The sequence below is a fragment of the Mesoplodon bidens genome, assembly GCF_964165515.1.
Source record: "Mesoplodon bidens genome assembly, chromosome: 7".
Classification (NCBI taxonomy): Eukaryota; Metazoa; Chordata; class Mammalia; order Artiodactyla; family Ziphiidae; genus Mesoplodon; species Mesoplodon bidens.
The window spans coordinates 61,065,030-61,083,666 of NC_138164.1; the positions used below are offsets into that span (position 1 = coordinate 61,065,030).

At 35.7% G+C, this 18,637-nt stretch overlaps 1 protein-coding gene across 3 annotated transcripts in view; it reads right to left on the reverse strand.

The window, feature by feature from the left end:
* The window catches only part of PGM2L1 (phosphoglucomutase 2 like 1), a 74,698-nt gene that overhangs the window by 33,876 nt on the left and 22,185 nt on the right, over nucleotides 1-18,637 (reverse strand). For all 3 annotated transcript variants that reach the window (XR_014016268.1, XM_081239103.1, XM_081239102.1), the window contains exons 2-3: nucleotides 2,901-3,068; nucleotides 359-465 (exon numbers count right to left, since the gene is read on the reverse strand). Coding sequence is in view for 2 of the 3 variants with exons in the window: in XM_081239103.1 (XP_081095229.1) it covers nucleotides 359-465; nucleotides 2,901-3,068 (275 nt within the window). In the remaining variant the exon portion in view is untranslated. The remainder of the gene's footprint in view (nucleotides 1-358; nucleotides 466-2,900; nucleotides 3,069-18,637) is intronic.

Consider the following 18,637-nt stretch of genomic DNA (forward strand, 5'->3'; position numbering starts at 1 on the left):
GAAAAAGTATCACTACATCATGATTATCTATGTGTGAAAATACCCTAAAACTAATCAAATAGCACTATGATGAGAGAATGCAAGTTACATAATCCTCCTACCCAGTGCCTCTGCCAAAATCATCACACAGTCTATGTCATTCTAAACACTAACTCTAAACATTTAGAAATTTAATCCTTTCTGTAAAAACCAAAGGTTATCTTTGAAATGCTTCCATTTCAGCTCTAAAATAAACATTAGCATGTGATCACATTTTTTTGGACAGCTTCCTATTTCAGAAATCCTACAACTGGGCATAACATTTTTTTCAAGGTTTTATTCCAATCCAGCTTAATCTCTGAAACAATTAACACTGTACCTCTGGCTGCTGCAGCTGCTGGTTACTTGACCCCGGGTGTCGTACCCCACGACAAAACCTCTTTGCTTGAAGTTTGAGAAACATCTCTCAAGGTATTTGTACATCCCCTGAAGCAGATAAACACAGAAAATTAGTTCCTGACTAATGCCTGCATTTTCTACGACTTAAGGGCTATTTTTTTTTTTTTTTTTTTTTTTTTTTTGCGGTACATGGGCCTCTCACTGTTGTGGCCTCTCCCGTTGCGGAGCACAGGCTCTGGACACGCAGGCTCAGCGGCCATGGCTCACGGGCCCAGCGGCTCCGCGGCGTGTGGGATCTTCCCAGACCGGGACACGAACCCGTGTTCCCTGCATCGGCAGGCGGACTCTCAACCACTGCGCCACCAGGGAAGCCCAGGGCTATTCTTTTTATGTGTGGTGTGCAGCTTATTGGTTCTCAGGGAATGGCTTCCTCCTTTTGCCCATGTTTACCAATGTGAGAACAACAATGTTCTGTCCTCGGACATGAGATGATAAACACCTACTTCCTGGAGTTTCAGACACATTTAATACCACAGAAATATCAATTAAGTAACTTAAATCCAATACATTAGGGAAAAAAAGATGGGACCTGAGAGTCAGAATGCTAAAAAAAAAAAAAAAAAAAACTGGTTAGAAGAGGCAAAAGAAATTGTTTCTTGCCTTAAGGCTCTAGAGAACAAAATTTTGACCATATTAGGCCTTGCTAAATCATAAGATTGAAGCTAACCAGAAGATTTGATCTAATTTATGACACAAATATTTAAAATCAGCAACATAAACCTTCATTAGAACATTTCTTAAGATGGCGATCCCATTCTTTAGTTTTAAAATCTCACAGAAAGAAAATCTCATAAACGAGGAAAATTTGCAGTCAAGGGTGACAAAAAAATGAAATGAAGTATTTAATATTGAAAATATCACAATAATAAGCCAAAACACCATTTAACTATCTTATGAATGATTTGCTAACTCTAATAAACACTTCCGTCTGTAAAAATAACACTTCATATTGCTACAGTCCTTTTAAAACTACTTTCTCGGATGTTGCCACATTTAATCCTCACAACAACCCCCAAAAGAAAGAAATGAAGATACCAGTTCTATTTTTGTCTCTGTCTTTCAACATTTCTTCCAAAAAAGATGAAACAAAGTAAGATTGAAGCTCCATTTAATGACTTACCCAAAGCCATTCATTCAACCAAAACTATATTATACTGATTTATTGAAGACCTACTATATGGCAGGGACTGCTAAGTAACTATGTGGCAGCACTAAATGAGACCCCAGTGACTTCTGGACCATTCTTTCATGGTTCTTTCAAGTATAATTATTCTTCCTAACCTACTCCCTACAAGTGTGTGTGCGCCCAAGCATGCATGCAATATAGCCCAAATTGACTAGTTTCACCAACTTATTTATTTCTAATGATGATACTATCCTAAAACCTCACAGAATCTCATTCTCTGGTGTAAAAATCCATCTTCTCTTATCCATCTATACATAGGTTCTGAAAAAAACTAGGGTTTAAGACTTAGATTCCATCTGGCTTTTCCACTTCAAATAATGGAATCTCAACTCCTGTAAAAATTTGCACTTCTGTAGAAATTGGTTTTCAAACACCTCCTCCACTCCTTTTTCTGAAGTCAAGGAATCTTCAGTTAAAATGAAAGCTTATAAGGAAACCCAACATACAAAAAAGATCGAACTGAAGCGTTTCTGGATGAAGAAAAGAAAGGGAATGGGGGCAGGAGGAGGCAAGTATCCTACCTATTCAGTCATCTTGTCATCCTTTGTTCCTGATCCCCTACATTAGCCCCTGGATTTAGAGAATTCCCTCAGAATAAGGGTAAAGATGATTTACTGTTTGGTAGTATCAATTAGAATTATATCTACTGAGCAATTCTCTAGTTCAGAACTACTTTTAGTATATGCTAAATGCATTTTGGCCTCAAAAGTGGAGTTACTTGAAACACTAAGGATGATTCACTGGAAAGAAAAGTAATCTGTTTCTAGAATAAGTTGCATAAAAATGGGGAGAAATAAAACAAATTGTATCATATCAACACTGTCTTAACTCTCAAAATATATGGAAAACCATGTTAAAAGGAAATATTTTCAACTAAATTTTCCAAATACTCTGGTTAATCTTTATCAATGGCCGTATGCCAAAATGAGCAATCACCTTCTTTCTATCTAAATTTGTTTCTTTGTATTAAATGGAAATGTCAATATCCATTTCCTGGTTTCAAATGCAAAGTAACATTGTCACGAAGTTGACAATGGCAACCAAAATAACTCAATAAGCAAGTCAGTCTGTGACTCTAAAGATACATAAATGACCTCTAAGATCAGTTTTGTGCAAGACCAAACGTCAGAATTTATTCTACATTTTTTATTTACAAGAGAGTATCTTGCTGGATATAAAGCTTTTTTTGTTCTTTTTTTTTTAAGAAAAGAAACTAATTTATAAAGCAAAAAAATGGAGTGATACAAGTACACATATTATAATTTATAATACTTACCTGTGTTGATTGTATTACTGTAAGATCATTAATATAGCAAAATCCTGCCCCCATAGCAGAACGAAGTCCTGCAGTTCCAAAAGTCATTCGGCAACAAAGTCTATCTCGCAGCTCCTTGTTCATCCCATTCCTTAACAGATTTTCAATTTGCTCTTTTGTCTTGGGATTCTATAAAAAAGATGTATTAAAACTTAGTCAGGATCCCAAGTAGAGTCCTAATATGAAGCCCTTCTGAGGAAGCAATAAGTATTATTCATACATAACAAGGTTCTACGTTGACTATAAATTCCACAATGCTACTTTAAATTAATATTAATATGTATAATAAAAAAACACCTGCCATTTATTGAGTCCCCAAAGAGGCCAGACCCTATTGAGTGTGATTTACATATCTCTAATTGTCATATTTTAAAAATAATATATTCAAGGGCTTCCCTGGTGGCGCAGTAGTTGAGAGTCTGCCTGCCGATGCAGGGGACACGGGTTCATGCCCCGGTCTGGGAGGATCCCACATGCCGCGGAGCGGCTGGGCCCGTGAGCCAAAATTACTGAGCCTGCGCGTCTGGAGCCTGTGCTCCGCAACGAGAGAGGTCGCGATAGTGAGAGGCCCACGCACCGCGATGAAGAGTGGCCCCCGCTCGCCACAACTAGAGACAGCCCTCGCACAGAAACAAAGACCCAACACAGCCAAAAATAAATAAATAAATAAAGCAAACTGTCAACAAGTAAAAATAAACACTATAATAATAATAATAATAATATATTCAAGAATTTTTTTAACAAATTGACAAGAGCTATGGATCCAAAATAAACCTCTTAGTCAAAAATGATATCAATTAAAGTCTATGTTAAGTTTTAAAAGAAATATGGAAACTATTAGATAAATGCCATCAAAACATGCCTACCAAATACTTCCTAAACATCTGTAATTCAAAATGGCCAGATAAGCCTTACTGCTCTTTAAAGTCACAGAAAACCGTTCAATTTATCTACAGCAAAAGTTGACCATGAAAAGGTCTTAAGTGTTAAATGTGGACTTGGTTAAGAGTGAGAATGAAAATTCAGTCCAAATTTGGTTTGTGAAGCAAGACATGCCAACATCTTTATTTTAGGGTTCGTATTTCATTAGCACATACTTCAACTTATTTTCATAAAGCTCAGGGTGCCTATAACTGAAAACAGTGCTTCACAAATGAGTAGCAAGTTTTGAATAGAAATGCAGTTACAATAAGAATAAAACTTAAATGGAATTTTCCAGTATTTTCTTTTTAGGAGAAAGAGTCAAATAATAAGAAAATAAGGTAAAGCATAACTTCTCTCTTCCATACCATACATAATATGGATTTAGTCCATACTAACTGCATAGATTGTCTACATCTACAGTCTATATAATGACAATGAATATTCAGAATGATAAACCAAGGTACTTGAAAGACGCTAAATATTAGAGTATATTTGTACTTGTAAAGGAATAAAATCATATTAATATATAATTTAAACAAAAAGGTATTCTGGGGATAGTGGAAATTAAAGTAACCAGAGGACATGCCACAAACTAATGAGAAGCCATGGAAATTTTGATCAACTGAAATTGTAATCTGCTTAAACTAGATGGATGTTAAAAAAAATGTACACACACACACACACACATATATGTGTATATATAGAGAGAGCACCTTGACTCAAGGAGTCTCTATTTCATAAATGGCACAAACTAACAAATATAGAGCCTACATTAAAATATGAATAGCTATTAAGAGAAAAATCTAAACAATAAGATTATCTGGGCTACTATATATATTCCAATGTCTAAGATATCGCTAGATTTGATACAGAGGTCAGAGACTTGAAGAGAGTTAACATTTAAAAATAGGTTATAAGAAAGACAAAAACTGAAAAGACTGAAAAACTTCAGTACAATAGAGGGTACAAGGCAGTGTCATACAGTTAGTTACATTGAAATTGGGAGTCTTTTTAGAGTGATTTTGCAGCAATTATCAATATTTAAACTGCAAATGCCTTTTGGCCCATAGATTTCTCTGTCCACAGTAATACCTTCACATGAACAAGATTCATTCATACAAGAATATTCACTGCAGTATCTTACTGGTAGTAGTATTATTACCACTGTATTGATGAAGAGATTAAGATTTAGAGAAGGAGCCTTGTAACACTGAGCTAATATTGGAGGTCTAGACAGGATTTGAATCCAGTTTGGTCTGGCTCTAAAGCCTATACCATCTCACTATAAACAAAATAATTATGTAGGGCAGGTTAATAATGCTTCTAATAATAATTTAACTCCAGCTACAAAGCAAAAAATATTCCTTTTTATTACAGCTGTATAAATATAAAAATGATCCACCAGACATGAATGCTATTAGGTTACTGAGTGTACTTCCTAATATTTATTGCACAGCTACTAGAGTAGGGCCTAAAAATTCTATTTTCTGTTATACATCACAACCAGTTCTAACCTAATTCCTGGTTCTGAAAAAGCCTGTAAGTTGGAGAAAAATAAAAATGGGTAAAGAATCATGATGCATTAGAAATAAGCAAATCTTTATGGTAAAAAGAGCTAAGTGACTAGGTGACAGTCATTTGAAATCTACTTTAAAGGCAGATTTCTCTACTATTTCATAGCTAGACATTAAATTAGATGTTGATGTTACAAACATTTAAAATGTAATTAAAAGTCTATCTATGTAGCCATGATTATCATATATTTTCCATTTGGATGATGAAATTACATTTGTATTTTGCTGTTAAAATCTTCAAATAACCATGATTTTTATAAACTATAATATGTGAAGATTCTCAAGAATTACAAAATTATTTTAAAAATACTATTTCCGGGCTTCCCCGGTGGTGCAGTGGTTAAGAATCTGCCTGCCAATGCAGGGGACACAGGTTCAAGCCCTGGTCTGGGAAGATCCCACATGCCGTAGAGCAACTAAACCCATGCGCCACAGCTACTGAGCCTGAGCTCTAGAGCCCACGAGCCATAACTACTGAGCCCACGTGCCACAACTACGGAAATACGTGCGCCTAGAGCCCGTGCTCCACAACAAGAGAAGCCACCACAATGAGAAGCCCGCGCACCGCAATGAAGAGCAGCCTCTGCTCGCCGCAACTAGAAAAAGCCTGCACGCAGCAACAAAGACCCAACACAGCCAAAACTAAATAAATAAATTTATTTAAAAAAATACTATTTCCACAAGGAACTAAGATATATTAAATGAAAAGGAAGGAAAAGCAGAAGAGTATATAAGGTGTTTAAATTTGTATAAAAAGATGTATATGTATACTTATGTATAATTCTAAAAATACTCCATGCAAATATAAGACACTACAAATAGTGATTATCTATGATGGGAAAATCAGGGGCAAATGCTGAGGTAGAAAGAATTATTTTTATTGTACAGTCTTGGTTCTGATGGGCTATTTTATGTATGTATTACTTATTTTATGGTAAAAATTATATAGATATCCATGGGGGCTGAGAAAAACTACTACTTGTGTATCTACATGAATACTTTTTACCTCACAAACTACTCTCTTTTTCCTACCTACAGAAAGCTATTAAGAAGACCTGAATCTATAAAACATATATTGGCGCTTTCTCAAATACAAATTATTGTTTTCTTTCTAAGTGTGCGCTCTTATTTACAATTCACTCATTACTTGAGAGTAGGAGAAGCCTTATCAGCAAAAAAGAAGAAAATTGTTTAACTGTTAAAAAAAAAAAGCACCTCTAAAATTAAAATGTAAGTCAGTAGGAAAGTTGATTTACATACTTCTTAGAAATGTACTTATTGACCTACTATATAAAATGAAAATTAATTATTTAGAAAGTAAATGTATCCAATCTGAACTAAATTTGCTCTTAACTAGCATATTTTAGAATCCTAATAATTTTAGTACCTTAAAAAAGTAACCCTGAAGAAAATCCAAAGAGATTTTAGTGACTACTAGCATGTTCTATACTTCATCAGAAATGAAGCTGGTTGTTTAGTATGAATCAGTAAGCTAAAGAATACAGAATTAAAGCCATGCATTATTTTCAAATTTTACCTGTATACCGAAAATTTTCCTTTGGTTCTAATCATATGGATTGCTGCAACTTTATACGGCTGAACTGAAGACAAGAAAGCGTCTTCTTACATAATACTGTGTGGAGGTGTTTTTTTGTTTTTTTTTTTTTCCCATATTGTAGGTCCATAAGGCCCAAATTCAAAGAAAACATGAAAGAACTGATTTACAAAAAAGGCAACACTTTAAATATATAGAAGTGCCTCTTCTAACAAACTTAACTTCTTAAAGACTTTCATAACTGTGAAGAAAGCTCACATCAACCCAAAATCACACCAACTCTGCCTGCCATGAAATGAAAGTATTAGCGTTTACTTATGAAGGCTCATTTTGGACTCACCCAAGCTTTTCTGAACCTATTCTGTTAATAATTAGGGGGCTTCTGTATTATTTATGCATAACAAATATAAATGTGTATAAAAGTATATTAAAAAGTATGTAATCGTCATTAAATAAAACAAATCAAGTTTGCCAGTGAGGAATTCACCTGTAAATCTTCTTTCCTACTACTTTTATAAACCTAGTATTTTTATAATTCTTATACAGTCTGAATCTCTATTAATATTCTACTACTAAACCTAACAGCTTAAAAGCAATCTAAAATATGAATCTCATTGTTTAGAAGATTAGAACAGATCTAAAAGAACATAACATATATCTAAAAGAACATAACATAAATCTTAATATTGTTAAACATCTAAAGAGGAGACAACATATAAAATTGATTTTTTAGTAACTCAAATATATCTAAAATTACAAATCTGTAACACTTTTAAAGGCTTCTGACAGAGATGGGTGTCTAAACAATAAATATCAGTTTTATATTAACTACAGAGAAAAAAATTAAGTTTATTTCTAGACAGAAGTTAAAATAGGAAACTGCAATCTGAAAATCTGAACGGTGAATGCAACTGACATTTACTTCTGAGGGTCAGCCAGCTTGGAGATCCAAGTCTAGAGTCCTGAAGCAGAACATGTTATCCAAGCCAGATGCTTCCTGAGTCCAAAATACACTCTCTTAAAACCAATAATTTTTTTCCCTTTAAAATGATTTTGGTGTAATTCTAAATTTAATTTCTCCATCTTTAAAAATATTGTAGAAATTAGCATAAGCTAAATTGGCTTAGATAAAACACTTGAATGACTATACTTGTCATATAAAGTGAGATTTACTTAATAATAATTAGTTTAATAAAAGTTGAATAATAATCACTGAGTGAATATAAAAATCATATCCAGGAAAAAAAGATGCTAACTACTCCAAAAGTAGAAAATAAGCTTTAAAATAAAATACATTGAGGGCAGACAGCAGAAGCAAGAACTACAATCCCGCAGCCTGTGGAACAAAAACCACATTCACAGAAAGATAGACAAGATGAAAAGGCAGAGGGCTATGTACCAGATGAAGGAACAAGATAAAACCCCAGAAAAACAACTAAATGAAGTGGAGATAGGCAACCTTCCAGAAAAATAATTCAGAATAATGATAGTAAAGATGATCCAGGACCTCAGAAAAAGAATGGAGGCAAAGATCAAGAAGATGCAAGAAACGTTTAACAAAGACCTAGAAGAATTAAAGAACAAACAAACAGAGATGAACAATACAATAACTGAAATGAAAACTACACTAGAAGGAATCAATAGCAGAATAACTGAGGCAGAAGAACACATAAGTGACCTGGAAGACAGAATGGTGGAATTCACTGCTGCGGAACAGAATAAAGAAAAAGAATGAAAAGAAATGAAGACAGCCAAAGAGACCTCCGGGACAACATTGAACGCAACAACATTTGCATTATAGGGGTCCCAGAAAAAGAGAGAGAGAAAGAACGTGAAAAAATATTTGAAGAGATTATAGTTGAAAACTTCCCTACCATGGGAAATGAAATAGCCACCCAAGTCCAGGAAGCACAGAAAGTCCCATACAGGATAAACCCAAGGAGAAGCATGCTGAGACACGTAGTAATCAAATTGGAAAAAATTAAAGACTAAGAAAAATTATTGAAAGCAGCAAGGGAAAAACGACAAATAACATACAAGGGAACTCCCATAAGGTTAACAGCGGATTTCTCAGCAGAAACTCTACAAGCCAGAAGGGAGTGGCCTGACATATTTAAAGTGATGAAAGGGAAGAAACTACAACCAAGATTGCTCTACCCGGCAAGGATCTCATTCAGATTCGATGGAGAAATCAAAAGCTTTACAGACAAGCAAAAGCTAAGAGAATTCAGCACCACCAAACCAGCTCTACAACAAATGCTATAGGAACTTCTCTAAGTGGGAAACACAAGAGAAGAAAAGGACCTACAAAAACAAACCCAAAACAATTAAGAAAATGGTCATAGGAACATAAGATTGCATAAAGTTTTTTTTTTAACTTACAGATTTTTTTCTAACAAAGCACAGTCTACTGAGTCTACTATGTTCAACTCTTCTTCCTGAGCACACAGTTAGAATATATTTTCCAGCCTCCCTTAGAGCCAGACGAGATCATGCGACAGAGTTCTGGTCAATGGATCTGAGTAGAAGAGATGTGTGGCATTCCAGGCCTAGCCCATTAAACACTCCCTTACCCCCGCAATCCTCTCTTTCCTCATCTACCCACGAAAGAGAGAGGGCTCCAAGGACTTCCAGGAGTATGTAGCATCAAGATGGAACAAGTGATTCACAGAGCAAAATTCCCCTCTACCTCCTACCTCACAAATACTCCAACAAATTTTGGACTATTTGTTACCACAGTTAACCTGACTTGTTTAATAAAATTAGTATGCAGAGAGGAATACTCGCATACTCCTCAAAACTTTTCTTTTAATGGTAGATTGAAAGAAATCACTTCACTTTCTATGTTTGTATCTTCAGGGCTTATGCAGTATCCTGGTTGGGCTTACTCTTTCCATAATGTTGTTAGTTTCTTTAATAGACTAAGATGTAGAAGACTTGAGTTCTTTACTCAGTCTCTTCTATCAAATAAACTATGAGCCCCTGGACAGGTCACTTCTCTCTGAGGCTCATCAGTACAATTTAGGGGTTGGAATTTAATCTGAAAAGATCTCACTCTAGTATATAGCTTTTCTATGTGCATTTTTTTTTAAAAAAGAAGAAGAAAGAAAAGATCTCTTCAAACCCTAACATTTTGATTGTTAGACTCACTTTGGAATCTAGTCAACAGTTCAAACTCCTTGTCTCTCTCTATTTAACTTTTTCTCCAATAAAGTTCATACTTGGAACTTGTTTTGTCCAGTAAAATACATCAATTTATTAAATTTTTTTCAATCAAGGACAATTGCCAATTGCTAAGAACTGAGTATATCTTGAGTACTACCATACACACTCCTAATTCCAATCAAAAGCAAAAAAAACTTAGAATTTTAATTGGATTATAAACAGACACATATATAAGTTTCCTAAGGTGTTTTAAAAGTTTGACAATAAGTCAGGAATCTTAGGACCCCAGATTGGTAATAGCACCCAACTGCTAGAGGTCTCCCAATATTTCTCTCTCCTTTAATCATACAGTTGGGTACATACATGGCAGCCCAGCTAAGGGCTATACTTCAGTCTACCTTATAGCTAGGTGTGACCATGTGACTAAGTTCTGGCCAATGGAATGAAAATGGGAATGACATGTTCCACTTTCAGGTCTTTCCCTGAAAAGGATTAAGTGTACACTCTCCTGAGTCTTATTCCTCTTCCCATGGGCTGAAGACATCTTGGATCAATAGTGGAAGTCACATTTTGAGGATGGCACAGGTACCCCATACCAACCCTGGACTGCCAGTGACCTCTGAGTGTTACGAGAGAAATTATCTTCTCTCTGTTTTGAGCCATTACATTTTATAGCCCTTGGTATAACAGCTTAGACTGTACCCTAATACAGTAAGTGATGTTTGTGTCCCAGTGGGAAATAAGGTTGAGCCTTCTTGACGCCCAATATAATGCTTCTTCAAAACACTGAATTCCATCCCCTAACATTCCTCCTTCTCCTACCTATCCAAGCATTCTTCTTGCCATTCATACATTAAAGCAACATTCATCAAAGTCCTTATTTGGCAAACATTTTGAGGGAAATAACTATACATTTTTGTTATTCTATATTTTTCCTATAATTCTAAATGCAATGTAACTCAAAAATAAGTATTAGGAAAAATGTTAACAGATGATAGTGGGCATTTCCTTAAAAAGAGTATTCAATTACATAATGGGGGTGGGGGTACCTTCATTTGATAGTAGTAACCATATATTTTTTTTTCCCCTGTGGTACACGGGCCTCTCACCGCTGTGGCCTCTCCCGCTGCGGAGCACAGGCTCCGGACGCGCAGGCCCAGCTGCTCCGCGCAGCATGCGGGATCCTCCCAGACCAGGGCACGAACCCGCGTCCCCTGCATCGGCAGGCAGACTCTCAACCACTGCGCCACCAGGGAAGCCCTGTGACCATATTTTAAACAACTCTATATTCCCCACATTACCTAACCTGTACTTTGTACACAGAAGATGTGTTGACTATGAGTCATTAATGGTGACAAAATAGCCATGTTCTTTCAGGAAACATAAATATTAGGGAAAGAAAATATCAGAACAGGTTTAAGTTATCATGCAACCAAACATAAGAACCCCCAATTGAAATGAATTTTCTAATTAAGTGGATATATTTTTTAAGATAAAGGCCTTTAGAAAAATAATTTCATGTTTTTCTTTGAGGCTAAATTAAATCACAAATATATACTTCACGTGATCACTCAAAAATATTACTTTGTGGGGCTTCCCTGGTGGCGCAGTGGTTGAGAGTCTGCCTGCCGATGCAGGGGACACAGGTTCATGCCCCAGTCTGGGAAGATCCCACATGCTGCAGAGCGGCTGGGCCCGTGAGCCATGGCTGCTGGGCCTGCGCGTCCAGAGCCTGTGCTCCGCAACGGGAGAGGCCACAACAGTGAGAGGCCCGCGTACCGCAAAAAAAAAAAAAATATATATATATATATATATATATTACTTTGTTTTAATTATTACCATATCTTCAGTACCGAGAACAGAACCTGGTACCCAGTAGGCACTCAACAAATATTTGTTGAATTAATCAAAAATATCTACTTATTAAGCACACACTATGCGCTAGGTACAGGAAACACTATAGGGAAGAAGAAGAAGACACCTGTCTTTGCTCTCACAAGGCTCAAGATCTACTGAGGCATAAAGATAAGTAAAAGGGTAATTACCACATTGAATATAAAAAATATTAAAATAGGAGTAAGTAATAGGGTTCTATAGGAGCACACAAGATAAGTCTCTAACCCAGAATGGATTGAAAGATAGAGAGCAGAGTCAGGGAAACCTAACTGGAGGAAGTAATATCTGAAGTGAAAAATGAGTAGAAATTGGAGGGTAGAGGGTGAGGAACAAGTTGAGGGTAGACTGATAGTGAGTTCAGCATTAGACTTATTTACTAAATTTGAAATGATATCTACAGTCAGCATGCCAACTATTAACTTCCCTACCCGATAGCCTCTTCCTAGTAACCGAGGAAATAAAAATTACCATTTTCACTTAGAAACTTTATTAAGAGTTTTCAAAATTATAAGCCCAGTGCTGGAAATGGAGGGTATATAAATTACTATGGCAGGGGTAACAAACCACTCCAAACTTAGTGGTTTAAATCAATAATCATTTATCTCTCACAGTTTCTGTGGGTCATGAATTCAGAAAGGGTACAGCCAGGATGGGGCTAGCTGGGGCTGTCAACAGGAACACACTATCTGTGACATGGTTCCAAGGGCAGGTATCTCAAGAGCAAGCAAGCCAGGTGGAAGCCACATTACCGTTTATGACCTAGCTTTGGAAGTCAGGAAGCTTCACTTCCACTGTACTGCATTTCTGGAGACAGTTACAAAGATCTACCCAGGTATCAGGGGAGGAGATATAGATCCTACCTTTCAACTGAGATGTGCCAAAGTTATAGCACGTGAGATGGGATATGTATATATGATATGAAAAAGATAAATGCATATGATACCAAAAAATGATACATAGCGATATAATATATATGCATATATATAATATATATGGGTGCAGCCATCTTTGAAAAATACAATCTATCATAGAGGGAGTATAAACTGATACAATATCTCAGATGACAATTTGCCAATGTCATAAATAACTTAAATATTAATAGCCTTTGATCCAGCAATTCTATTTTTAGAAACTTATCCCAAGGAAATAATCATAGATGCATGTTAAAATTTAGTCATGAGTATATAAAATTTGTTATTGTATTATGTATGTAATAGTAAAATATGTATATAAGCAAACTACATATCCAATAGAAAACCAGTTAAATAAAAAGTATGATGTAACAGTGCATTAGAATAGTATATTAAAAATAACTTTAGAATTCTATGATATGGGGAAAAATTCTTGATATATTAAGGGGGAAAGTATATACACCATATGTGCAATATGATTTCAAATTTATAAAATGGATACATACAAATGCACAGAAAAATAAAACTAAAAGGAAACAGACTGTTCTTTATTAGTGGTCATTAAACTTTTTATTCCTTTATTTCCTTGTATGGAAGGATGATATAATCAGGGAGAAAAGTTTAGGAAGTACAAATTAACCCCAAACTCATTTACCTGTGGATTGATATCATTCACCAGTTTAGGAAATTTCACAGCTGTTGTCTCTTCAAATGTTGTTTCTAGTTCATTTTCTTTCCTCTCCTTAAGAGATTTCAATTAAATGTATGTTGGAACTTTTTCACTGTATCGTCTTATGTCTTATGCCTTCTTCTTTATTTTCCTCTTCATCCTTTTGTCATTCCATCCTTCAATTCTGAACATTTTCCATGACCTATCTTCTAGTTTACTAATTCTCTCTTCAATTCTGTTTGAAATGTTATAAATTCATTCACTGAATTCTTGATTTTAGTTATTGCACTTTTTCAGATCCATAATTTCTGTTAAAATCTACTATGTCTTTTTTGTATCATTTTCATTTCTCTGCCCAATTTTTAATTGGGAAGTTGACAAGCATAGTTATTTTAAAGTCTGCATTTGGGACTTCCCTGGTCCAGTGGTTAAGACTCCCTTCTCCCAGTGCAGGGGGCCCGGGTTCGAGTCCTGGTCAGGGAACTAGATCCTGCATGCCACAACTAAGAGCCTGCATGCTGCAACTAAAGATCCCGCATGCTGCAACAAAGATCTCACATGCGGCAACGAAGATCCCGTGTGCTGCAACTAAGACCTGGTGCAGCCAAATAAATAAATAAATATTTTAAAAAATAATACTAAAGCCTGGATTTGATAACTGCAGTATAAAGAGCCCCTTCAGGAGTTTCTGTTATCTGTTGGTTCTTCAGGTTCTTGTTCATGTTGACTTGTTTCCCTGCGTGTCTGGTTATCTTTGACTCTGTATTGAATATTATATTTGAAACATTATTAGTAGGAATAATTTGAAACCTGGGATGAAGGTACTTTCCTCTAGGGAAGATTTTTTTTTTTTTTTTTTTTGCTTCTTCCAGGCACCTGAAGACACTAGTAATCCAGGTTTCCCTTAATTCACTTTTCAGGCTCCAAATGACTCAGAGCTGGATGCAGTCTGTGTGCAAGATGTTTAGTTCAAGTTCACCAGTATTCACAGGTAAGTATTTACGGTATTCACAGTATTCACCAGTATTCAAGTGGAAGTATTTTCAGCCTATGGTAGGCCCTAAATTCCAATACTTGTCCCTCTATTCTAGCAAGGCTAACAAAAAGACTGCTAAACCTCTTGGCTGCCCATCCTGAATCAGAAAATGAGTACAGGTCAAAGGTGGCCCTAAATGCTAAACTCAACCTCTCTGAATTTCTGTCTTCTTCCAGATCTTGAATGGGAAATTCCTGACTAACCTGCTGAGTCATTAACACCTATAAATCTATACTTTGTCTATCTTTTCTAGCTGTTAGAGGAAAGTTGTCCAAACTACCTCATCTGTCATTACTAGAACCAGAAGTCCTTCTACTATACAATACTGTTCTACATAGTATAGTTTTATATACATTTAACTTACACATATTCAACTATATGTACTTAGCCCTACCTCCCAAAGCACTGCTAAAGATTACATTTTGAGCATGTGCTCCATTATATATGGTGAATTACTATATATGTTATTAAACAGTAATGTAACTGTACCAAGATAGATACTTGAAGTCACATATTCTGTAGTTCATAGGCAATTTAAGATATCCCAAGTGTAATTTTTTACTTTATGAAATTTTCGTTATTTATTGGCTTTAGAATCTAGCTCCCAAGTAAGACAAGAGCCTACTATATCAGGGATATTCTGACACTGAAGTTATCTATTAGGGATACTTTAGACATTTTAATTCTGAGTAGGAGCTTAAACAAGATGACATCTAGGTCCCTGTCAACTGAGATTCTGTAATTCTGTACTTAATTTAATTTGTACCAGAAAAAGATTCATGGCCTGATGTTTAATACGTATTTTGGAGTAGTGAAAATACTAACAATCAGGAGAAACTTTCCCATCAGCATGAAAACTATCAATGAAGGAAACAATAAGACGGGTTTTATTTCTTTTTTAATAAGGCCCAATTTTCATATGCTTCCAAACTCATGCTACAATTATGGTCTGACTGCATTTCTCAGAAATTAAATATCTCTATCTCATATATATGTCATCTTTACATATGCCACACAAATAATCCAAAAGAAAAAAAAAGCTGTATGTAAAACAATGCTCTCAGCATTCTTGAAAATAGCTTTTAAAAAATCAGAAACACCTTATTGTATCTGTATGAGATGATGGATGTTTACTAAACCTACTGTGGTAATCATTTCACAATATATGTAAATCAAACCATCATGCCATATACCTTAAACTTTTTTTTTTCTGGCTGCACCATGCAGCATGCGGGGTCTTAGTTCCCCAACCAAGGATCAAACCTGTGCCCCCTGCAGTGGAAGCATGGAGTCTTAACCACTGGACCCCAGGGTAGTCCTGTATACCTTAAACTTATACAGTGATGTATGTCAATTATTTCTCAATAAAACTGGAAAAAAATTAGAAACACTTTAAGATGTTCAACAAACAGAAAATGTTAAGTATGACATATCTACCAAGTATTATCTGTCAATAAAATTATAATTATGTTCTGCATGATAAAAATTACATAAATATATCCAAAAGACAAACTGAAAAAAAAAACATTTGTAATCAAAACAACTAACAACCCAATTAAAAAAATGGACAGAGGACCTAAACAGACATTTCTCCAAAGAAGACCTACAGGTGGCCAACAGGCACATGAAAAGATGCTCAACATAGCTAATATTAGAGAAATGCAAATCAAAACTACTGACACAATGAAGTATCACTTCACACTGGTCAGAATGGCCATCATCCAAAAGCCCCCAAATAATAAATGTTGGATAGGGTGTGGAGAAAGAAGAACCCTCCTACACTGTTGATGGGAATGTAAATTGGTGCAGCCACTATGGAGAACAGTATGGAGGTTCCTTAAAACACTAAAAATAGTTACCATACGATCCAGCAATCCCACTCTCAGGCATATAAAATCCCACTTTTCTGGAAAAGATGAAAACTCTAAGTTGAAAATATACACACACTCCAATGTTCATAGCAGCACTATTTACAGTAGCCAAGACATGGAAGCAACCAATGTCCATCGACAGATGAATGGATAAAGATGTGGTGTATACATATATACACACAATGGAATATTACTGAACCATAAATAGAATGAAATAATGCCATTTACAGCAACATGGATGGACCTAGAGATTATCATACTAAGTGAAGTCAGACAAATGTCATAGATGTCATTTTTATATGGAATCTAAAAAAAATGATATGAATGAACTTATTTACAAGACAGAAATAGATGCACAGGCATAGAGAACAAACTTATGGTTGCCAAAGGGGAAGGGGGGAGGGATAAATAGGGGTTTGGGATTAACAGATATACACTACTATATATAAAATAGATAAACAACAAGGTCCTAACTGTATAGCATAGGGAACTATATTCAATATCTTGTAATAACCTATAATAGAAAATAATCTGAGAAAGAATACATATATGTGTATAATTGAATCACTATGCTGTACACCAGAAAGTTAACACAACACTGTAAATCAACACTACTTCAATAAGAATAAAAAATAAAATAAAATAAAACCATCTGTAATATGTAAGTTAACCAAAGGTTTATTTCTTTAAAATAAATAAAAAAAGAGAAAAGATCAATGACTCAATAGAAAAATAAACAAAAGATATGAAGACAGTTCATAAAAAAGGAAATACAGATAGATGTCTTTTAAATATACTCAGGCTCATTTTTAAGAAAAATTAAAATTAAAATATAGCTTTCATTTTTCACATTGGCAAAGAAAAATATTTGATACTACACTGTGGTGCAAGAATTTGGGAAAGCAGGCACTTTTACATATTTCTGGTAGAAGAATAAATTGGTACACCCTCTCTGGAGGGCAATTTGGCAATATCTATCAAAATTTAAAGGCACATAACCTGACTCAATATTCTGTTTCTAGGAATTGATGTCACAGAGATACTGAGAAACACACGTCTAAATATGTGTGTACTACAAGCATTACCCTGACTGAAATAGTAAATAACAAAACAAAACCATAAATGTCCATTAGTAAGACACTGGTTAATTAGTTTGGATATCAATTTAATGAAATACTATCTAGCTCTTATAAAGAATGGAGCAGTTCTATATATACACTGACAAAAATATTTAAAGTGGGGGAAAAAAGCAAAGCGCAGGACACTGGCAGGATAGTATACTAGTATTTATATTAAGGGACAGGTTAAATATCTGTGAAAATATGTACAAAAAGCTAATAGGGCTTCCCTGGTGATGCAGTGGTTCAGAGTCCGCCTGCCGATGCAGGGGACACAGGTTCGTGCCCCAGTCTGGGAGGATCCCACACGCCGCGGAGCGGCTGGGCTCGTGAGCCATGGCCGCTGAGCCTGCACGTCCGGAGCCTGTGCTCCCCAGCGGGAGGGGCCACAACAGTGAGAGGCCCGCATACCGCAAAAAAAAAAAAAAAAAAAAAGCTAATAGTAGTGTCTCTGGGTAGGAACACTTAGATGGATATGGGAAAACAATTGAGAGGGTATTTAGTCAAGTACCTTTTGAATTTGTGTATGTATGGCCTATTTGTTTAACTATATAAAATTACATAGGATAGAATTCCATGCTATGAGCATGGAAATGTTGTGGTAAATAGAAAAAGAAACAAAAATTTAAGCACACTGTGCTAACAGGCAAAGAAAAACTATTTACACTTACAGACAAAGATTAAGTGGGAGGGAATTCCTAGTGGCTCAGTGGTTAAGAATCCACCTGCCAATGCAGGGGACACGGGTTTGAACCCAGGAAGATCCCATATGCCACGAAGCAACTAAGCCCATGCACCACAACTACTGAGCCTGCGCTCTAGAGCCCACGAGCCACAACTACTGAGCTTGCATGCCACAAGTACTGAAGCCCACGGACCTAGAGTCCATGCTCCACAATGAGAAGCCTGTGCACTGCAACGAAGAGTAGCCCCGCTCTCCGCAACTAGAGAAAGCCTGCGTGCAGCAACGAAGACCCA